Source organism: Rhinolophus ferrumequinum, chromosome 4, assembly GCF_004115265.2.
Source record: "Rhinolophus ferrumequinum isolate MPI-CBG mRhiFer1 chromosome 4, mRhiFer1_v1.p, whole genome shotgun sequence".
Taxonomy (NCBI): Eukaryota; Metazoa; Chordata; class Mammalia; order Chiroptera; family Rhinolophidae; genus Rhinolophus; species Rhinolophus ferrumequinum.
The window spans coordinates 25516913-25541615 of NC_046287.1; the positions used below are offsets into that span (position 1 = coordinate 25516913).

The 24703-nt window shown below is 37.1% G+C and overlaps 1 protein-coding gene across 4 annotated transcripts in view; it reads right to left on the reverse strand.

The window, feature by feature from the left end:
- The window catches only part of KLF12 (KLF transcription factor 12), a 400237-nt gene that overhangs the window by 271681 nt on the left and 103853 nt on the right, over positions 1 to 24703 (reverse strand). For 2 of the 4 annotated variants that reach the window (XM_033104440.1, XM_033104439.1), the window contains exon 2: positions 2240 to 2304. The exons of the other annotated variants lie outside the window; for them this stretch is intronic. In XM_033104440.1, the coding sequence (XP_032960331.1) occupies positions 2240 to 2260 (21 nt within the window). In that variant the 5' untranslated portion in view covers positions 2261 to 2304. The remainder of the gene's footprint in view (positions 1 to 2239; positions 2305 to 24703) is intronic. 4 annotated transcript variants of the gene reach the window in all.

Consider the following 24703-nt stretch of genomic DNA (forward strand, 5'->3'; position numbering starts at 1 on the left):
TTTTAAATGAAAACTGCTCCTGGAAGTAAGACTCTTGGTATGGCCACAAAAGAAATTTTACAAATGCTGTTAAGGTGTTTAAATTTTAGAAACTAAGCAGAAAGGCACATTATGACATTCTATTACTCTTGGCAAGAGTGTATTACCACTGGAAATGCACAAAACAGTTTTAAGAGCCACAGTCAAATCCCTTTTCAATTATGTAGACAGTGGCAGTGTTGCTTCCACTGCTGACAGTCTTAAAATTTCATCTTAATACTGACCTTGTCAATATATTTAAAATATTCAGAGAAGATAAATTTTCAAACTCTGCAATTTTCTCTCACAATCAGACTTTGTTAAAACTAACAGCACCTGACTCAAGTAGGCTTAAATACAAGTACCAAATGTATTCTCTGTTGAAAGGCATATATAACTGAAAATATTGAGCAAAAGTATGAAAAACATCAATACAAAAAGTAATTCACTGGGACAAACACATTAAGTGAAATACTCACTGCTCATTCCTTTGTAAAGACTTAGGAACTTATGAGTTATAAGCTATGAAGCACAATTATTTAGTGAGAATCACATACAATGTATTATGGTCAATCACAATAATATTTTAAGAGTTTATCCCCAGGGAAAGTAGTAACACAATGATTCTCCTTGCCATCATCTTCAGTTATCATAAAATTAGTTACAGAACAAAGACCTTGTCAAAGTGTATAAACTTACAAAACTAACACTAATCCATTTAAACATAAAAATTTAATAACAATTGAACAAAAGCAAAGCAATACAATATCAACATCATACACAAGGAAAGGGAGAAAGACATTCTGCATGGCAATGAGTGAAGAAGGTTTCCATGTTTCCATAGGGATGAGCCAGGGAAACGTCAATTTACTACCTCTGCCCCAGGTGTCTGAAGGAGTACACGAAATTGTTTAACTTTATAAATGAAATTATACTATCCGTGGTGTGCTAGCACTAGCTCAACCCCACTCATGTGTGACAGATGTTAAATTTTAAGGAATCTTGTGAGTTAGTTAAACCTTTGAAGCCAGCCATAGTGGGAGTGTTTACACCATGGGAATTGACAAAAACTACAGATCAGGCCTCCGTACCCCAGCCCCCAGAGAGAGTTCCCTAGCACACCACTTATCTACATACAAATAAGTACATGATTAATTCTCACGAAGTAAATGCACTCACACAGGCAACACCGAGGTCATGAAAAAGCACCTAACTGAGACACCCATTAGTTTCCCTTGTATCATCTCTGAATCCATACTCCTTCTAGAGGTCTGACAATTTTCCAGATACAAATATGTATAGAAAGGAACAATTTTAGCAATGAGGAGGGAGGAGAAAGGCAGTTTTAAGTTAAAGATATACCCTGGAAAATCATTTGCAAGTAACTGTGAGAGTAGACGGGCAGAAAAAGACATGACATGACTATACATTTATTTGAAAGCAGCGGGAATAACTGGGGAAAAGGAAATATGAAATTTTATGTGTTGTGCAGTTATATGAAGAGTTATGAAGCACATGGGTACCAGACCTGTTCAGTGTAAAACAAAACAAAACAAAACAAAACAAGACATTATGAAATGGAGTTGGTTTAACATATTGTAATTTTGTTAGTATCACCGTTGATTTTTATATTATCAGTATACAGTACAAGAAGAGCACAAATAACTACAACAAATAAAGTGATACCCAGCATTTGATTACTGTTGATATTCACAAGATATTTTTTTCCTCCTCTAGTTCATACTGGTACTTGTCTGTCAGATACCAAAGTTAAAAGACTTTCATAATTATCTTACCTTTCTGAGGAAATCCAAGACTGCGGGTGCAAAGAAGACGTCATTTGAGAGCAATCATACACCATACAGTGCAGGTATGAGAATTACGCTTGTAGGAACTGATGTGTACTAAACAAAATCAGGCTTCCTTTTTTGTCCCTGTGATGAGTTGTATCAAGTGGTTTACCGCTTTTTAATATTCATCTGAAAGTTGATTCTTAAAATAAGTTGTGGAAACTGACAGCTAAACTTGCACAAAAACAGTTTGCCTCCTCATAAATTTAAGGCATTGAAAATAAAGATTACTCTTTACAGATAGCTGTGTGTGTCTAAGTATGGATCTGTACCTCACATTCAGATAAGAAAGTGCTCCAGTGACAACACCTGCCCAAAAGTCAGATTTAAAACAGAATTTTTACTGCAATTATCCAATTTGACAAACCAACCTTTATTGTTTTCCTCTTCATATGGATTATTCATTCATCCATTTGTTTCTAGAGTCACATTGATTCTACAAAAAAAGCACACCAAAACAAATAATGAGAAAAGGTTCCACATGTTCATTAATATCATTTCATTGGGAGGTGGCGGGGATCTGAAGTCTGCAATTCTTTAAAGCCCTTGATTAGTGGAGCGACACAGAAATAATAGCCGGCGAATATTTTTTCTTTCCTTGTTTGTTTTTTGCTTGCTCGTTAGCAGACACGAAAAGGGCAAAACAGAGAAATGAAGCAAGAGAGGCAGAAACAGCAGCTATGACACTGAGACTGATCATGAGACCAGGTAATGAAAACCTGGACAAAGAACAGGGAGAGAAGGAGGGAAATAAAGATGGGGGATGCAACAGAGAGAGAAGCCCGAGGAGAAAATGGCAGAAAGCAGATTCAAAGTAAATTTAATATATGAAAGAGAACTCCTAAATACTCCAACTGAAGCACCTGGCTCCATCATTCTTAGCAACTAAGAGATTTTTGAAATCATGCTGTTTTCCAGCGGAAATAATTTTGTTCTCTTTACAGTTGACACAAACGTGCAGAATAAGTAATATGAGTACCTTTTGGTGGCTCCATGTTGGTCAATCAATACCCAAGGAACTTTTAAAAACTGATCTAAGTTAACACATGTCACTTCTTAAAAAATTAAACAAGTAAATATTTATATGGTTTCTGAAAGTTCCCAAATCCCCAGGACCATTTGGATCTTACCAAATATAATTAAATAAATATTGCTGGATTGGAGAGTTCTGATTACAATAGACCATTTGCCCCCTTTGGATGTATCTTAAAAGTTCTCCTATTTATTTTCTCTCAGCATTATGTAACTTGTTTCAGAATTTCCATTTCATGAAGCAAATTTTCTTTGGCATTCACGTAAGCCAGCTTATTAAGCACAGTTGACTTTTTTTTCCATTGGAATTATACTCAAAAGGGGACACGCCTTGGAGTCCTTAGATATTCTGTGCCAATGTCTATACTGCAGCATTGGGGAAGGTTTCCTTTTGCATGTGTTTCCATACATCTGAAGCAAAAAAAAAAAAAAAAAAAAAAGCAAAGCTCATAAAGCCTTAAAGGAAATGTAGCAGAATTCATAAGTTCCATGGGCTTGGCCTGCAGGGGAACTGGACTTTAATTTTATTCTAGTTTTAAATCTCTCTCTCTTTCTCTTTCTCCCTCCTCCCCTCTTCTCCCCTCCTCTTCCTTTCTCCTCTTCTCTTGTCTCTTTCTCATCTCTAAATAATCTCCTAATACTCGTATAGACTACAGCTTTTACTACTACTAGAAATGCTACTAAAAGGCAATATAAAATAAATGCATTATTTTAATATTATACCATAGCGGAAGACTAGAAATAGTCTCTTGAAATTCAGAGTATCATTCTTCCACTTTACATTATGAAGCCATAATATGGAATCCCTTAAAAAGAATTAAAAAGTCATTTAACATACCATGTTCCTATCAAACATATTTTGTCCTCTCTAGTCTTCAAAATATATCTAAACCAATCAGTTCCAACTTCATAGCACCACATACCTAGTACTTCAAAACTGGCTTTAATCTTACTTTCTGGCTCCTTATATCTCAAAATGTGGTTGTGATTTTATTTCCTCTCACATTTTAATATACCATGAGCATTTTCTTGTATACATCAGGGCCTCCGCTAGCCTGGATGACACTTTTGTGCAACCAAAAAGGATGCCCTCTCTAGACAGGCTCATCAGGAAGTGGGGACTGGTGATTCGGGCCTAGTGTAGACTTTCACCAGCACTCACCCCACCCCGGCAGCCTCGTCCTAACTATTGTATTTAGCTGCACTAATCTGCTCCGTTATTTATTTCCTTAGAATATAATTATACAACTATAATTAGTGGATCAAACTAATATGGATTCTTTCAGGCAGTCAAAATATGTCACCAAATCGCTTTGTACACAGGCTATACCAATTTATATTCCCACCAGAAGAAGAAACACGGGCAAACACAGTGCCATTCCCATCTCTATTTCCCAATACAAAACATAGCAAATTTTAGGAGATCAATAAATGTTTGCTGAATGAGTGAAGCTAAAAATGAGAAATGAAAGAAAAATCAAATAAAGAAAACTCGTCTTTATATCAATTATGTGGGTATTTCTTACCCAAGTAACTAGGGCCTTAATTATATAATTCATCTTTAAGGTACGATTAATCTGCAGACTGAAAGAAACATCACATGAACTATACATAACACAACATCACCCATTTTCAGCACTGTGTGATCTACAAAGTAACCTAATGATATCATTTGTTCCAAAAGCAGTTCTGTCATTTGAGGACATGAACTATTTTAAGATCCATTTGACAGTGATGATCAGAGGTTAATTTCATACCCAAGGTACAAGTCAGATGATGTCAGGGTCCTTAAAAATCCCCTTAGGCCCAAATCTTAGTGCACAGCTCTTCATGGTTCACCTTTGCAACCATCTACAACTTCAATGTCTACCTCTGCCTGTTTTAAACGTGGGGAAAGCCGGGTACAATGCTCACTATTGTTTTCCTCAAAGAGTGTGCTCAAGATCATCTCTGGCTCTGCAGCTCCCATCTTACACCCCTAAACTTTAAGTCCCACAAATGACAGCAAATGAAGACATAGAGTTGAGAAGACCTGCCCTAGTCTCACTTCTGCCATCGACTGGCTGTGTAACCTTACGCAACTCAATCAACCTCTCTGAGGCCCAATTTCTTTCTCCATTGAAGCAGGTATAATAATAATACCTATTGTTATCTACCCCACCTATCCTAATTGAAACAATGTTTATACAGCAATCTGGGCTTTCATACATGTAAGAATAACCACTCTTCCGTAAATAGGCCAGATATTAAATAGGAAAAAAAAATATATTTGCCTAAATTAAGACCACAAGATAGAACAGAAGAACTTCTAATTTTATTCATGCTAAGAGGCCCCTGGTGTTATTCCCCCAGATCCCCATGAAAACCGAGCCATGATATAAAATAAGAAAAAGGCACATTTCCAATACCAGTTAATATCTCATCAATTTCCTAATTAAATGATTACTTAGCTCTGCCAAATGCGTTTGTGAAATTATTCAGTAGATCTCTCAAAGCACAGAAGTTTTAAAGGTCACCGCCCTCATCAAAAACTCATTACAAATGGCTTTAGTCCTTCCTTTCCCAGCTTCAGAAATGATTCTCAATTGTCAAGTGAAGGAAAGCAAAGGGTTGGTCATTTATTTTAATATGAAAAAGATAAAAAATAAGAACAGGCATAAGTTATTACATTTTGGAAAGAATTATAGATTTACTTTTAAACAAAACCATTACTGCTAGAACTGCTCGTAAATATTCATGCTTTAGTAGACAGTCTGTAGAAATTCTAGTTACACCTATTTCTCTTAAATAGCTACAAACAATAGAGAATGACTTTCTGAATTCTTCACTTTCAAACTCTTGTTTTCTCCGCTAAAATTTCCACACATGGTCAGCCTGCATCCTTTAGAATTTCAAGAGCGTTCCCTAGACAACAGAAATGACCTTGGCCAGAATGGAAGTGGATGCTCCCCTCCTTAATGAATGAGGAGTTACTTCAGAATAATTACCCCAGAGTACAGGCATTATATTACCCGTAGTCACAGGATGCGGGCTCTTCATCTCATCCTAAATGATCTATTATGTCTTCAATCTTTAAAGGTTAGTGTTCAACACATCCTCAATACTCCAGGACCCATAAGTACACTTGTTGCTAGTTCCTCTGAGAACCCCTTTATGTATCTTTAAATAGAGATGGAGAAACACGTTTTAAAGATGTTTACAGATACCTGACTAGTCAGGTTATTCCACTTTTCCCACAAACGTAATTTAATTGCTCTGTTTCAAACAAATTGAATTCTGGTGCTGATACAGCAATCCCATTTGGAATTCTGTCTTCTAGATTCAACTTTACAAATCACTGCTTCATTAGTTATGATCTCCTGTTTTCAGGTACTGATTTTTTAAAAGTCAAGTAATAAAGGTTTATGTATACAAGTCAGTTACCATAATTTTTAAAGCCGATTAGGCACTTAAGTCTGAGATATTATATAACAGATCCAGGTTGGCCTTACCCTGTATCAAGGTTTCTAATATATGTTGCCTTTTTTTTTCATTTAATGTTACTTGTTTTATCTGTCGTGGTGAGTTATCTTAGGAATTAAAAATATTTTAAGGTTAAGCTAAATATTTCTGGAGATAAATGCAAATCTAAGTACAACGTTTTCATATGTATTTTGACTTAAAATGTAAAAAACACAAAGCAGTAAGCTTGTTGCTAGGTGACAGGTGACACTACTGTATCTCTTCTGAACTTGTACAGCATGAGACTTCTTACTGCTGAGAAAAGACATGGATTCCATGGCACACACATCATTCTCTATAGTGAAGTAAACTCGTGTTCACATACTTTTTTAGTATAGGCCACGGGTAGTTAGCAAATCATGTCTATAAAAATATCTGATTTTAGAGGATGCCTCTCACAATAAATAGGAAAGAGTAGTTATTTTCTGTTTTGGGATACAGGTGGGTCTACACTCTAAGTAACATCTACATATGAAATACACATAATTTTCATGATTCATGATTAAAGATTAAGAGTGATAATTCTATGTATCTCACTTAAGAATGTTCAAACTTTTAATAGACATCACTTCAGCTCAGGTGGGTAGAATCCATAGAGAAAGTATTTTTCTCATAATAAGCAATCCAATTTTCATTACATTTATTAACTGAAGACCATCATAGCAAAGATCTGATGAATTTTTTTAAAAAACACAAAAAACTTCAGTGCAGAGTATTCTCTGGACATAATTAATAATTATACACCCACTTTCCAGCATTACTTCCTTTCCTTGAGACAAAAAAACCAGGCACACATTTCCACCTCCCTACTCTGACTCATCAGGGAATCCAGGTGCCGATAAAGAAACGTCAAGAACACTTCTATACCCAGAATTTCATGATCTCACATGAATGAATGTTATGTTCCACCCCACAGGAAAAGGCCATGTGCTGGCATAGAAAAGATCCATGTGTGAACACCAGACAGAGTGAACACTGATTTTAGCCACGGGTAATGTGACTTGGGGGCAACCTGTTTAACTTTACATGCCACCCCCTTTCCTCCTTTATTAAACTGGTATAATACAACCTCTTTGGGGAGGAGCAGGGGGTAGCCTAGGAATATTGAAAAGCATAATGGATACAACGCGCATACCAAACTATGTGGCTCATATTCAACAAATATCAGTCTCATCCCTACTCCATACATGTATATCATTTACAAAACTACACACACACACTGATTTATAGACATTTACATAAAGTGCCCAGACTCCTCGTTCCCCTTAAACTTTGCTGAGAACTAGGAACAGGCAATGACCCACGCTAGCCCACATCACACTTCCTCAGAACCACCTTCAACCGTTACCCCATGTTTATCACAAGAAGGTCCTGAGCATAGAGACAATGGCATCTCCCCCCTAGGGTCCCACAACACAGTGTCAATAATTCTTCCATTAAGAGAATTCAATGATGAAATAGCCAATAGAAACAGGAAGAAGGGAATTCAAAGGTCATTAATAATCTAAATGCAATAACAATCCCCTTGGAATTCTGTTACTTATGTATAAATCCATTGAAAAGTCTCCGTTTATTAAATTGTTCTTCCCTATTTCCACTTTCATGTTCCCCTGAAAATATGCTTTAACCCAAGAAATGTTCACTAGTAAAAAAAAAAGCAAACGATAATATACAAAGAGCAGCCTTTAAGAGTTAAAACCTCATTTGGAGAAAGGTTTGCCTGGAAGCTTGAGAAATCATTTAACAATAGAATTCACTAAATATACAGCCCATTTTCAGAGGGAGGAGGTAAAGCAAAAGCACACTGACATGGAAATTACTCTTTTAATCTGTTTTCAGCTTACATTACACTCCATTATTCTATGCAGACAGAGAACAAATAAACCTTTAAAAGAAAGTAACCACAGCAAATGAGTTAAGCATTTATTTACATATACTGTGTTCAATATAATGGTTTGAAAAGTAATTTATGTTATGCTCATATTCAAGTGTAACTGCCATTTTATTGGGACTGCATAGTCAAAAATCTGATTTGTATTGCAAAGGACTAACAAGATGATTAAGTTCTGTCTTCATATGTCTAATTTATGTGATTTAGATTGCAACACAAATATGAGCATATGCAATCTGTACTTACACGTACAACTACTTCATATGTAACTACATTCTGCCAAAAGTAACTTGGCCACACACACATTTGTATTCCCATAAGAACACTGACATCCTTCTCTTAATCCTCTCGACGTGTTTGAAACCAGCATGCTAAAAATGTTCAAGTCTTTGGATTTTTCTAAGAAGCTGGAAGGAGAGAGGAAATAACAAGAGAGCCCAGCTATGTTTTAACCTCCAGTTCATGCCTTAGCACTTTTATGTAAGTATAATGTGGTTGTAGGATTTATATATAGAAAAGCAAACTTAAAATTTTGAAAATAACTGACTATAAAATCATGATACACACATATTTGGCACCAATTAAAAATGCATAATTCACACAGCTTAATAATTTCTCTACTACTTCACTTCAATGGGTGCTATCTGAACACAGCTAAAGTATACATTATGGAGTAATAAATTTTATATACGAAAGATCTATGACATATTCAAGAAAAATATGTTGCCTTATTTAGTATGCAGTATACATATTTGGCTTTCCTATTAATTGTTGTTGCCTTCTGAGTTTAGCTTGCCAATGCTAAGCAAGATAAATCCCATTGAAATGCATAGTAAACAGTTTGCTTAGGAAGTAAATTTATTTTCTGGTCCATTACAACAATAGTTGATTAAAATATGCTGCTCCTATCCTGTTTTGAATTAATTCCTGTGAAATAAAACAAATATTTATTAAATTGTTGGCAAAACATTCCGTCAAACTGTAAAACCTGAGTAGAAAAACAAATGGCACACAATTACGGTTGACATTTAAATGAAATTTGCATTCTTAAAATATTTAACAATTATGAGAAAATACCAGATGATGTATTTTTAGGATACTTTTATGTTCAACCTCTTCTAACATTTGAACCCAAAGCAGTTTTATCACAGGAAGATTTTAAAATACAATTTGAAAGACGGATCAAAGAACCAAACAGATTTGTTTTACTGACATTTTGACATAGTGATACAGAAACAAGAGATTTATTTGATATTTTTAATGAATATCTTACGGGCTGCTGAGTGCCTTACTGAACAACAGTTTTGACCAGCTGAACTCATCAATCCAGTTTGTGCATTCAGACATCATAATCATTGTCCTATATAGCTCGTAATCTGGTCCACAACACATAGCTACGTAGCTGTCATAACAAATACATAATCAATTAGTATTTCTCAGCGATGAGCAAATTAGTAGACTGTCAAATGGATTGCATAACCATATGCTTCTCCCATTACTAAATAATACCAGAAAATCAAAATACTATTTGTTGAGAATGACAAATGATATATTAGATTAGTTCTTGTTTATAAGGGAAGAAAAAGACTCCTTTAGAAACTGAAAAATACCAAAATTGGAGGTCCAGCAATTGCGAGGTGATGAAGGCCCACTGATTTACAGTAGTGAATTTATTACATGGTACCTACATGCTGCTATTAATTCATCCATGAATCACCTATATGCCAGGAAGTAAGGACCTTAAAAATCATATGCCACGGTACCTGATTTAAAGAAGCCCACAGACAACATAAGTGAGACAAATACAAATTAGTAAAATAAGCACAACAATAATAGCACCATCTATTGAATGTTTACCATGTTTAACACTGAGTAGGTGCTTTTACATATATTTAGTAAATTCGTGTACAAAGATTAGCCATTTCAATGACCTAGGATTAATGCCCACATTTTACAATGAAAATAACTGTGATCAAAGTATATAATCTCTAACCTATATCAGGCTGACACCCTTAATTAATCATAGGCATTCTGGTGAAAGAGCAAAGTATAATGGGAGTTTAAGGAACCCATACAGGCCTCACAGAGGAAGTGAAACAAAGCTGAGTTCTTGACAAGTGGGGAACAGAAGACATTTCAGGGAAAGGGGATGTATTAGGAATTAGGACATTTAAATCTGACTGAGAACATTCATACATATATGTACAGTCACATATGCAAATACATATGTACATACGGTGTACACAAATATGAAAAATTTACTAAGAACAAGTGTACACACACACAATGAGCATCAGATGATTTAAAATATGATTCAAAAAAGCTAATTCTATGAAAACGTGACTTTGAAAGACCTTTCTCATGAACTGTGTCACGTTCCATCATTTAAGATTACTTCTGACATCTCTGACCCTCACAGACCAAATATTTTAAAATATTTATTATTCAAACATAAATCAATGAAAATACATCCATAGACACATACACACACACATACACACACACACACACACACACACACACACAGCCAAACAGTGGTGGAAAATATGACTAGAGAGAAATTCCTGAAGCGTATGTAAATTATATAAGTTTATCTTTTTAAATATTCTCTAGAATATTCAAATGATTTTGAAAAATAATAGTGTAGCAGCCAACACATATCAAAAGCATTTTGAAAAATAATCTCAAAACAAAAATTTGCCAACTACAGGCTTAAAAACCTACTTGAAGACATACATAAAACTGAAATACTAAAATCAGGATTAGTCTTATAAATAATATATGGATTAATCTCTATTCTAATTTTTAAGAAGTGTTCAAAAGTCGAATAACTATCACATAATCACTGGAAGTAAGCAGGTTACGCTCACATGTATTTCCCCAATATGTATGGGGAATGTATTTTTATATTTTAATTTAAATATAGTGTCATTCAAAAAACATCCGATTTTAAAAGTGCAGTCCCTTAAATTCCCTAAATTTATTCCTGAAGGTGACTAAATACATCTTGGGAGATACAGCAAGGGAAAGCTGCTGGCCAAAGAACTGAATTCAAACTGTTCTCTGAATAGGGTGGTGTCAATTCTCAGTAGTAGTAGGAGAGGAGGAGGAGTAACTGGTTAAAGCATCAGCAAACACACAGACTTAGAGCTAGGAAGTGTTTTAACTACTAACTACCCTACTTGTACAGTCCTCAAAACCTTGTGAGCGATGTAGTGTTATTCCTCTCATTTTATAGACATAGAAACACAGATTATCCAAATTGTAGGGTGGTGTCCAGGATATGCATGCATCACTTCAAAGTTAGCTATCACCCATGGACCAATCAATTATCAAGAGGTGGCTACCTGAACCCCTCCTGGTCCCAGGAGAGGGAAAGCAACTTGACAGGCATCTAGTCTTCCAACTCTCTGGAACAACCCTTTATACCTGGCAGCAGTTTTTAATGCAAGCAAATTATATGATGCGTTTGTTTGGGGTTTCTATTGTCCTTAACAATATGCTGAATTCTTGTAACTCACCATAAAACACTATCTGCTTGGTGAGACTCGTGTCGAAATACATGGAGAAAGCAATATGGTCATTCGTCCTTTATTATACTGCAATACTGCCACTAACTATTATGTGCCAACTGGTAAATTAACTAATCTATCAGGGCCTCAGCTTCTTCACCTATGAAATTAAGGGGTTTGAAAGATCTTCAAGTCTCTTTCCATTTACAATATTGTGGGTCCTACAAATCCTATGTTTTAAAAACGCATAGGGTTGCCAGGTATACGCTATGCACTAGAATACATTAATATTGGTTAACCGAGTTGGCGTTCTAACTCTGAATTGCTGAACTCACGAATTTACCCAAACTTCTCATTCCCAGTGGTCCCTAACCTGCTCAGGGTAGGTATAAAATGGATAACTAATGCGTCAATTGTAACTTAGCATGCCACATATCTCTACTATATGGCACGAAGAGAAGTGCTTAAGAGATAAAAAGGGGACAATGGAGTGAAATATTTTCACTATTTCCCAAGCTCAGCCTGTGGACACACCAGTAGCTGAACAATCCTGGGGGGTGGCCCTGGAGAATTCTGAGGGTGAGCAGGGAGGATTTCCCTTCTAAGCACAGTTCCATAAAGCACGGCATTGTAGCAGAGTTTATCTGTGACTGTCAATAATTTCCTTCCCTTCAGTTGTACCACAGCTACGCCGAATGCTCAGAAATGTATCTCTTACTTCGTCTTGTATCATTTAAAGGAGTATATTATTTATAATACTATCTCAGCAGGAAAAATACAATCCGTAAATCAGGTACGTGCCAAGCAATGTGGCAGGTACTTTACACGCATGATCTCAGGTAATCCTCACTGGGGAGAGGAGATATTAACCTCCACGTTACAAGGGAAGAAATAAGAGTGTGATGGCTGTGGAAATGCACAACCGGAATGTGAAAACACTCTGATTTCAAAGTCCATTCTGCTTTCCTCATGCCATACACAGTGCCTCTCACTGGAAGCTTCCGAGCCGTGAGCATGAGGGAAGCGCTATGCCTGAGCAAATGTCTAGTTACAGATGTGGCCAGACTTCAGGAGTGCCACCACGCACTGAAATGGCACAAACTGTCACAGCAGCATTCACTTTGTGGATCCAAGCAGCCACAGAAGAGACTGGTGTCCTCATTCACAGTTCTGACCGGGAGCCACTGCCAGTCTGAGTCTTGCGATGGCCACCGTCTGGGTAGCATTTCTCCATGTATGTTCTGTAGACCGAGGGGTTTAAATGAAACAAAGTGGAGTAGAGTTCTTATTTGCCAGTGATTTTGTTTTTAATGTAGGTTTTCTCAGAGATGCAAGAACACTCCCACATACACCCCAGAAATCTCAGGAGCCTCAGAAGATACTGGAAAGTAGCGCTCCCATTTTTGTAAGACCATAAACTGCAAACTTCAAGAGAGGCACTTACGAGTATGTTTCCTTAAAATCACCTTATTAGCTCCAGAACACTAAATGAGATTTAGCATCCTTCAGCCCTGAATTCAAATCTCAGCTTTGCTATTTCCAAATTACAGAGCCATGGCGTAGTCCCAATCTCTCTAAAATTCAGTTTTTCAACATCCACAGAAATGGCTAAAATAACGCCTACCTTGCAGTATGTTTGCTGTGTCTGGAGAATCTAAGAAATAAAATTTGCAGAAGCCATTTGATAAAAATACTAGCTATTATTAAATTATTATTTTTCTTATTGATATTGATAAATACTACTCTGGTTTTTAAAACACAGAACTAAGCAATATTAGCAGGCCATAGAATCTGCCAGAGCCCAAAGAACATCAGAAAAAAAAACACACATGAACCTCTGTGGGTAGCCTACATTATTAAATCATGCTAATTTAAGAGAAAGAGTTACTAAAGGCAAACAGATTTCCAGAAAACATACCTATATACATGTCATACTCTCCTTTTATAGAGAAAGAGGAGCAACGGAAGATGGGTTTATAATTTTTCATAGTAATATGATCCACATAAACTAAAACCCACAGATGTAAAGATCATGCTGAAAATCCATCATCCAGAATTCCCGTTTATGGTGATTATTTGGCTTTATTTTTAAAAACTTAATTACTTAATATTACATCTATTCCAGAATTAGTCAGACTTTGGCTCTCAACTTCTACACTCTCTCCTTTATTGCCTCATTAATATCATCGGTCTTATTCCCTTAATTATGAGAAAATCCACGCTTTGATCTTTTACTATGAAGGTTAATCACACATTCACTGAGTCAACAAGTACTTACCCTCCTTCCTCCTCTTTCCAACTAAATCCTTAGTGTTGCTAAACAGAAAGGAGGACGCTAGGTTTCAGAAAGCACAGATTTCAGCACCCTAAAACACAACTGCCATGAAAGAATGGATTTGACCATATAAAATCTCTGCTCACTGTACTGAAGAGACTAAAAGCCAAACAGTGCTATCTGTCAGTCCACCAGCCACGCATCTACTGAGCATTTGAAATGTGGCTGGTCCACATTCCGTCATTCTGCAAGTGTGGAATACCCACCAGATCTGGAAGACCTTTTACCAAAAAAAGTAATTTGAATATTTCACTTATCATTTTTACATTGATTACATGTTGAATTGGTACTACTGTGGCTGTATCGGGTTAAATAAAATATATTACTGAATCTAATTTCACATATTTCTTTCTAACATGGCAATGAGCGACTCTAAAATGACTTAAGCTGCTTGTATTGTATTGGTTGTGAGCAGTACTGGTCACGGTCCCACACTTCAAAGCCTTGTACACCAGAATGGGAATTTTCTTAGCTTCTCAGTGTATTTTATATAGAACTTAATGACATGTCTACTTTGTCCACTAAACTCCCAGAAGACAATTTTCTTGTATAACCTAGCATTTAATGCATCTGGATGTAAATGCATCACAACGTGTACTGTTAATTGAGCACATTCTTTACCTCCTTAGAGAGTGATAATTGTAAAGATTGAATTTGGTGTATGCTGGTTCCTGATTTTTATCTCACCAGATTATCAATCTTTGAAAACTCTGCAAAGTGAGCTCAAAAATGTTGTGTGTGTCTTCCAAAAAGCACAGTCACTCGCGCACAGCCATGCCTGAACTCAAGTGTCAAGGGCTTTACATAATCCTCATAGTCTATTAAAACTAAAAGATTCCCGGAGGACCAGAAATGTAACCTAACGTTCACTGTTATGTCCTGAAGCATAGCTGTATATAAATTGATAAAATAAAATGTAGCCTATTCTGCATCACATATCCACTCCTGCTGATGGGAAATGCATTGGACAAAATATACATCATTAAATTGAACACAGCTAGTATGTTATGTTACAGCACCGCTTGGAAACTCAAGCCAAACAATTCTCATAAATTTCAAAATGTCAAACCTACTGACAATAACATTTTCATCTATTCTGTGTCTTACTGTTGCTCCTTGTATGTTGCTCTTCAGGCATTCTTCTGAATAACTAAATTTCATTAACAGAGTTTATAACTTTCATATTGTACAAAAGAGGTGAAGGAATTCACTGTACATTTACGGAATTTTGCAGATCTTTTGTAAACATTTAACAGCACCTAAAAAACAACCACACATTGTAACTTATACTAGCCCCCATTGTTTTCATGGAGTTACACGCAAAGAAAACGTTTTCAATTACGTGATTTCTACCAACACCTCTTTCCTGCTGGGCTCCAGTCAGACGCACTTTATGAGCGAGAATGCTGCCAGTCTGGATGCATCCCTATCAGGCAACAGAAGCAGGGCTATGCTCAACAGACAGTGCTTCGCTGACAAATTAAAACTTTGGACATCAGACAGAGGATCCACCTGGTTAGAGAGCATGTGGACTTAATTCTTCTGAGTCTGCAGAAGGCCTTTACGAGAGGACGGTTCTCCACAAGAACTGACATAAACACAAGAGAGGCAAAGGATTCCTGGAACCCACAACCATGAGGCCCCCTGGGGGTGCGGGGCCACGCATGAAGTTACCAAAAGGCTAATTCAGCACTTCCCGACCTTTATCCCCTCACCCTCCAGGGTCTGAGGAAATCAGCACTATCACAGCATACGTATAACCCACCCTCAGTACATCAACTGGGTAGCTCTGGGCTCACTAACTTAGGGAGCTACAAATCTAAATGCTAACAGGAGCCAGGAGGCTGAAACAGAGGCGTGCAGCCAGCCAAAATAAGGCTGGAAACAGCAGGGACAAGGCACGCCCTCTGCCAAGGGCCAGTGCAACTCAGCTTCTGACAACAGATGCCCTGTAGCTATATTCAAGTAAAATGAAGTCAGTGCCCACTGATGGAATCTGCTGATTTTTAAAATATTGGCTGTACCACTGTACTGACAACAAGAAGCAAAACAAAACTACTGTCCACACATCAGCCGACTCATGATATGTGTTGTACTGTTCTGGCCTTCAGATGCAAAATATCTAGGAGGAAAGGAAATTACAAACTAGAGAGACCCTAGATTTACCTGGGCCTTTCAATGGTGTGCCAGGAGGAACGTAAACGCATATGATAAAACATGGTGCTTCTTACGAAGCATCAATTTTACGTGCAGATTTTTTTTTTGAGAATTTGTATTAAAAAAAAACAGTATGTTATGAATACAGTTCAAAAAATCACAGATGTTAAGTAAAACAAGAGGGTCAGAATAGATTTGCTGCACGCAGCAGGCTACTGTTGACCACACACCTGGATTAGTTTCCTTTTCTGAGGAAAAGTTTGAGAAGTAAGCTATTGGTCAACCCTTGGAGGGGAGTAACTCTTAAACTCGCTCTGAATAAAATAAGATTGCCAAGTATCCTTCCATAGTTTGAACTGTTCATCAGCTCAGACCTGCTTAGACTGCTAATTTAAATATAATTTGCATTGTTCTAGAAGGCCCCTGGAACACTGCATTTCAGCAGTAGAGGCCTGCCAGCCCCGTGGGTAGAGGGCACCCCACTAACACAACAATGTATTTGCCCATTCTAGGCCAATAAACCGTTTTCTTCATGTGTTCTGCATTTGTTTACTGGCAATGAATAAAACATTAAAATTGCTCTTTGGAATATAAAGCACTGTAATTCTTGCAAATGATAAAGTTATTCCGGCTGTAGTTTAGGTACTAAGGCTGTTATTTATAGAATAAAACCCATTATCACTACTCAAATATTGAACAAGAAGAGTTTGTATTCAAAGATAAAATTGCCACAGGGGACTTGATATAGAAAATATGGCTGGAGAGATATGGGATGTATATTAAAATTTATATACTGAAAAGAAAAAAAATGTATTTAACAGGTATATTTAATATTCCAGTAGCATCAACTAGAATTGTAAAAATTATAGTTGCTGACATTTCAATTATCACCTATTTTCAGTGCCTTAAATTCAATCCAAAAATTTTCTGCAGGCTCAAAAGTAATGTACTTTACAAGGTCTCAGTATGCAAATGATTTTTTTGTTGGTGTTCATTCAGCATGTTGAAACTTTCAGGAAAAAGACCAAAGGCAAATGTACAGGTTTTCCTCCCAGGACCACCAAATTTTGAAATGAACATAGTAAGGATTTAAGACAATGTTTTTCCAAGTGAGGCAGAGAGGTTAAAAGTTTGCCATGGGTATTTAAATAATAAATGGTGGAGTCAGGAATCAAACCCAAGCATTTTGACACCAGACTCTGTGCTCTTAGCTACTATAGTTTATTGCGTTTTCACTTTCACAAGGGGATGGAAGTATTTTTATATATAACAGTTTATAGATCGTATTAGTATAATATATATACTATTTTATTATATACCTATAATTTAAAACAATGTTAGAAAACGTTCATTCTTATCATCTATTCTGGTATCTTACAACTCTTACTGTTATGATATACAGACCCATATCTAACTTAAGGCTACTGTAACCCTCAATGCAATTACGATTTTACATGTAATTCTTTGGGTGGTAGTTGAAGTTCCAAATAGATTATATTTTCAGTGGGCACAGGGGCATTCTAGGGCTGAACGAAGCTACTTAGCCTCTCTAGGACTCAGTTTTCTCAAATATAAAACAGCAGTAACAGTGTATACATCATAGGATGGCGATAGGAATTAAGTGAAATAATGCAAGTAAAGTGTTTAGCAGTGCCCGGCACACCAGAAACACTCCATAAATATTAGTTATTATTATCATTGCTATTGTTAATTTTACCCACCCTCGTGTCCTTGTGATTTACATGGGTTTTGGCACATTAAATAAATGAATGAGTACTTTAAGACTTTTTAAACCACCACCACCACCACCCCTCCATACACAGGCAAACACACCCTTTTACTCAATAGGCATTGCTAGCTCACAAACATGATTTTGTTTCCTCTACCTAAAACACTATTCCCCATACTCATTTTCCTCATTTTCATCTGGCTAACACTAACTTTTCATACAAGTTTTGGCTCCTTTTATTGTTTATGGGAAGTCTTTTCTTAAAACTATTATTCACCCTTGCTTACGCTTTTTCACTGGGCTCTCTTCTTGACACTAATTATCAAAGCACCAAGTCTTCTTGCGGTCTTTTTACTTGTCTAATATCCCACTAGACTACAAACGCTTTAAGGTAGACACTGTCTTTTTACCACTATTAAGGTATAGAACATAAGAGATGCTTGATAAACATTTGTTAAACAAACACATATTTCTAACTGAGTCACTTTTCCATGAGTCTCACTTCCTCACCAGGTGAAATACTGGACTTAGGATTTGGTTCAATTTTATAAATGAACAAACAAGGAAAAAGTGAAAAATGGAAAAAGTTGTTTGTTTTTTTTAATGGACCAAAATACCTTGACAAGTTCCTCCCAAAAGATGGTCAAATGGCCACTAACATATGAAAGATATGCATCAACACTAGTCATTAGAAAAATGTGAATTAAAGCCACCAGGAGACACCAATACACAGCCATCAGAAAGGCAAAAATAGAGAGCAAAAAAAATATGGAAATAACGACAAATGGGCATGTGCAATTTTCCTGTAATGTTGATAAACGTCGAAATTGGTACAGTCACTTAAGAAAACTGTTTGGCAGTATCTCCTAACATGAAAATATATTCCTTAAGATTCAGCAATTCTACTTCTAGAAATATGCTACACAGAAATTTGTACATATGTGCCCCAAAAGACATTTACAAGAATATTCATAGCAGCTAAATATGAGAAACGTCCATCAACAGTAAAATGGATAAAGAAATCTGTGGAAGCTTTTTGATACATTCATACAGTGGAATTATACAGCAATAAAAAAAAGAATATGGTTGAATCTCAAAAACATAATGTTGAGTGACAAAAGCCAGACAAGGGGACGTGTTGACCCCTGTGGTGTTCAGGCACAGGCAGTCATCGGTGGTGATGGAGATGAGATAGCAGTTAACACTTGTGTGAGTGGCTGTTGGTAATGTTTTATGAGTTAAACATTGAGCGTATATGTTCACTTTGTGGGAGTTCATCCATTTGTAATATGTGCATTTTTCTGCAAGTGAACTGCATTCTGGTGAAAACGTGAACTAAAAATAAGTGAATACATAAATGCCCTCAAACTAAAAAAAAAAAACCAACAACAAAAAGTCAATATAGATGATTCATAGAACTACAGGAAGTCTGAAATCCTCTGAACATGACTAGTCACTTGCTTTCATTTGAGAACTCATCTGATTGTATTTCTAACTGTTCTCTTTATTGGGAAATTCTATTTTAATCTATTTGCTAAATATAGACTACATATACACAGGTTTAGCATTGCCACAAAAAAATGATGGAAGAGCAGAAATGAGATTATCATTTCATTAATAGAAATAGAAGTAAAAAAGGAAAGCAGTTTTCCTTAGAGAAGCTGGCAAATGTCTACAGCGATATCAATGATACACACACGTATTTACTTTTATACTTACACATACATCTCAAACAAATGGTCTGAATTGGAAGTAATTAGCCAAGGAGCAGTGAAGACATGGAAAAGCAGGGGCCTGGCCTATCAGACTGTCCACCCTCAGAGAAGCAAAGAGGGTGAAGCATCAGAGCACACAGTCCCAGAGCTGTCACCAAGGGTCACTGCTGACTCTGCTACAGACGGGGAAGGTACAGGGGGCACCGGATTACTCAGAGGTGCCTGTCAGCTACGTGTTACCTTCCAGAACACTGTCATAGGAGAATGTGAGAAAGGAGGGTTGGAACAACCAGGGCCATGAGAAACCCTTTAAAAGTCCTTATCATCGTTGCCTGCTACTTTTTTAAAAAAAAGTATCAAGGCAACAACCATCTTCAATAAGTGAAACTTCAAGAGCAGTTTACCAATTTTAAATTGGCAATAATGTTGCTACACCATGAATTCTTCATTTTCAAACCCTTGCTCATGAGAAATTTTTCAGGATCTCCCATACCTCTCCTCTCCCTCCCTCCCTCCCTCCAGTTATTCTGCTTTCTTATGCATAATACATGGCTAATTATCTCCAGCAAAAGTGACTTAAGATGCAGAAATGCCCTATGGGTGAGCTCACCACTGCTGAAAAGGTATGCAAAATAAATCCACACTATAATTTCAACAGGGCAAAATCACCTTTGGGAATGGGTCACTGTTCAAACTGTTCATAAATGTCCTTTTTACCAGATATGCCATTTCTGTTTTACTGGAAATTATGTTTAACTCCATAACATTCAAATATTTAGGCAGCATCTTAGTCTTGTCACAAATGATTCCGCAAGGCCTATTACTTTGAAAAGGCACATCATGTGTGTTTTTTTACTGATGAAAATAACCAACCAATGACAAACACGCTTTATTCATCTAATAGAAATTACAAATAAAAGTGTATATATTTCTATTCCCATTCTATTAACTCTCCATGTGAAGATTTCAAACTGAAAAGAAATTTTTAGCTATACAATAATTGAATTTAATTCCATTTCATTGTAACTTTTTTGGGGTAACAAATATATCCATCGTAAATCAGTACAATTATTATAGAACTATCACGGAGAGAAAGCAGTTTCCATTTATGGTGTTCATGTTGAAAATTAGATTTCTCCATCAAGAAACTTACTCATAATAGGTATTTTTTAACTTACAAGTCCCTTGCAATAAAGATCTACATGTTTAAATAAAAGTAGGAAACAGATCGATAATAGCTGCAACGTTTCTCGGCATTAGACTGAGAAATAACATTTCTTCTTCTCTGGGAAATGTCTTTTTCTTATGGAAAATGCTTCCAATTTTAATATTTTAAGAAGATAAAAAAATCCGTTCCTTTAACTATTTCGTCAACAAAAGCAAAATGAAATTGTCCAGACTGCAAACCACTCGGAACCTCTCTGGTGTTTTCTTTCAGCTCCCTCTGTAATAGTCACATAAACTCCATCTATGGTACCTGTGCTCATCTGCTCTCCTGGCTCAGTGTCAAGCCCTGCATGTTAAATGTAACTGTCAGGCAGTCATAACATCTCAACAATCCCATCCTCTTTGGGGATCCAACATAAAATGACATTCTGTTGAGTGGGAAACCCCAGGGCCTATGGCCACGTCTTAAAGGGGTCTGACATGCTGGGAAAGAAAAATGCAGCCTGCCTTTACAGTGAGGTCATTCTTACATGGAATTTGGATTGTACAGGGGATTCTACAATCCTCACATTTCTATTCGCCAAAATATCTTTTAGTGTATACATACTTCAAGAAGCAATGTCAAAAATTTTATTTCCCACTTTTTTAAATGATGCAGTACTCCTGGACTAAAGAAAGCAACTGCTATACACAGAAACACAGAGAAGGCTGGCAGTCCACACCAGTAATGGATTCAGGCAATCTCTACTCTCAGTCAGCCTATCACCACTCTGCTGAGGAAAAAAGATGGGCACCCTCATTACTACCGGGCCAGTCCCATGAAGATGGCAACAGCACTGAACAGACGCCTACTGCATCACACTCCAATTCTCATCATGGCAAGGACACTTGACAAAATGCAATGATTTAGAACACACTCCAATTTTTAAGGAAGTCAGTGTTATAGTTTCAAACAGGGTTAATGAAAACTCTTAAGACCCGTGCTTTCTGAGATTTAGAATCAGGTGGAAAAAGAGAAAGAGCAGGAGATCAAACAAGTGTTTAGACTCTCCCATCAAAATATGGAATGAGAAAAAAAGATTTTAATGCCTGCCACTTCCTTTGCAATTGTGGAGAAAGATTAATGATGACTTTGTTTTTTCATTACCATCAAGATCTGAACCCTTTCAAGTCAGCTACTACATAATTGTATCAAATTAATCCTATCTTGGAGAAAAGGTGGTTTCAGGTAAAGGATATACAGAGAAAAAGGAGGCAAAAGAAAAAAAGCAGTGTAAAGTCACTCAAAAAGAACAGTTGGTGTCATGAGTAAAATCAGTTTGATTTGTTACTAGTAAGTTCATAAAATTGCTACTCACATCTGGATTGATCAGACATTTGACTTGATAGCATCACTTTTCTTATCAAGAATACAGAGATGACTTAATATAATAAATCCTATTCTATTAAATATACTTCAGTTTAAGGCAATAAGGGTCATGGAAGCTGACAGTTGATAATTCCACATCTCCAAGAAACTTTCAATAGAAGAGGCTACAAGCAGGACAGGATGCGCTTAAGATCTTGATACAGGAGATTCTGTTAAATGAATGCCTGGGATGAGCAGGGAGGAAGAAAGGAAGGAGGGGGCAGGGAGGGAGGGAGGAAGGGAGGGAAATAGAATAGAAACATCAGCTTTGGTGTAAGATCCAGAGCAGGGTTGGAACTGACTACTACCGGCATGTAGGAGCTGACTGTGTGCATCTCTACACAACCCTGTAACTACACTTTTGTAGCTTGACATCCATTACGGTCAGTGCATGTATGTCAAGGAAGTCAGCAAATGCAACAAGTCAGGGCTTTTTTTCCAGAAAGCCATTTACCAATACGCCACTGGTTAGATCTAAATTACAAGGCTGAGTGTCAGTCTCCCACCAGTAAAATGGAAGTGCTATCATCTCCTTCAAAGGAGTCATATGAAAATTAAATACAATAATGCAAGAGTGCTTCGCAGACATACAAGAAGCGCAGATAGCTATGACTATCATTACTTTCAAGAATTAGCCATCAAGCATACATCGCAGAAAACCATCCCAGAGAACTTCACCAATAATAAGGTCTATGAAAGGCAGCGCTAGCCAGACCACAGGCTTCAGAGGTTGAACAGTAGTCGCCAGATTAGTTGTGGAGTTTAGAAACAAAACAAAACAGAAAAGGTAGTTAGGGTGAACAGGAGGCTAGCAAACATGCAAACTTGACAGGGAAACCAACACAAAATGAAGTCAATACAGCGGCATTCCTACCAAGCCCTGTACATGAAACAAACATGCATGACATCTGATGTTTTTCTGCCTTCTTCGATCATTTAAATGCACTGTCACTATGTAGGAAACGGCAACAATGGGATACCAGAAATAAGACACTAGGCACATCAGAGGTATTAAAAACAACTTCTCTCTCAGTCAGCAGCCCTAAAGGCACAACCCAAACAACAACTCTACATAGAAAAAGGTGCATCGCAAGACCTGGAGGAATGAGACCATCCCATAATACAATGGTGAGGCTCACTGCAAAAGGAATTCCAGAAAAGGAATATAATGTATTGCATATCTCGATGTGCAAAGGAAAGTGATTCTCTAAGTAACTGCACATAGCTTCAGCGACACACAAATGAAGTCCCCTCTGCACAGACTCAATGGACAGTCCCCACACTCAGGCTTAACAGCCTCCAGCCACCACAGCACCTCTTTGCTTCCCCACTTCCTCTAGGTGCCATTTTCCTGTTCTGCTCCTTCTCACTGCAGAATCTATTCATCTTCCATACTTCCACTTTACACTTGCAGTCTCGTCTCCTTAATGTGGGCCCAAGACAGGTTTTCCAACAGCAGAAAAGGCAATGGTAACAAAGGAGGGAAAGGGATAAATCTGAAAAACCCACCAACCCCCACCCCAGCCCAGAGGCAGCCACTGTTGACCACTCACCACTCCAATTCCCCCAACACACACATAAACCATTGGTCCCCTTTTCCAAAGATGTCCGGGAAAGCCTTATACTGTGAAAAAGGAAGGCTACTATTTTGTCTTGCTGAACCTACTACTGATCTAAATCTATCCATTACATACCTACATACCAAAAAAAAAAAAAAAAAAATCCTCAAAAAGTTTAAAAATGTAGGTATCCCAGCTATTCATTGGAATATAAATACCTTTAGACCAGTATCTCTCAACTTTGCCTGCACATTAGAATTCCCTTGGAGATTTTAAAACTCCCTCTGAGACATCTGAACTCCCGACCAATGACAACAGAACCTCTGGAGTCCACACTTAAGCACCAGTATGTTTTTAGTCACCCAGGTGATTCCAGTGTGTGGCCAGGGCTGAGAACCACCCCAGGGTTCTTACTCCTTGCTAAATTTATACCAGTGATTCCCAGCCCTCACTTCGTAGTATTGCCAGGTTCCCTTGGGAAGCTTTTAAACATACAACGCCCAGGCCCCACCCTAAACCAATTAAATTAGAATCTGAGGGGAGTCGGAGAAAGGGGAGGCGGGTAGGGCCCTGGAATAGAAAGGCTTTCCCACAAGTTACTAAACTAAAGCTATGGTTGAAACGAATGCTTTTCAACTATAGATCCACATGTTAGGTTTGTGAATTCTGTATCTATTATAACTTTCCCTATTTTATATTCCACTTTTATAGCATTTCTAGTAGTATTAACCCTTAGGGAACCTAAAAATTACTAAAATGCTTGCCTCGAGAATAGACTTGCAGTAAAGAAGCTCAGGACTGTTCTTTTCTGTTTACTTGCATGTGTGTG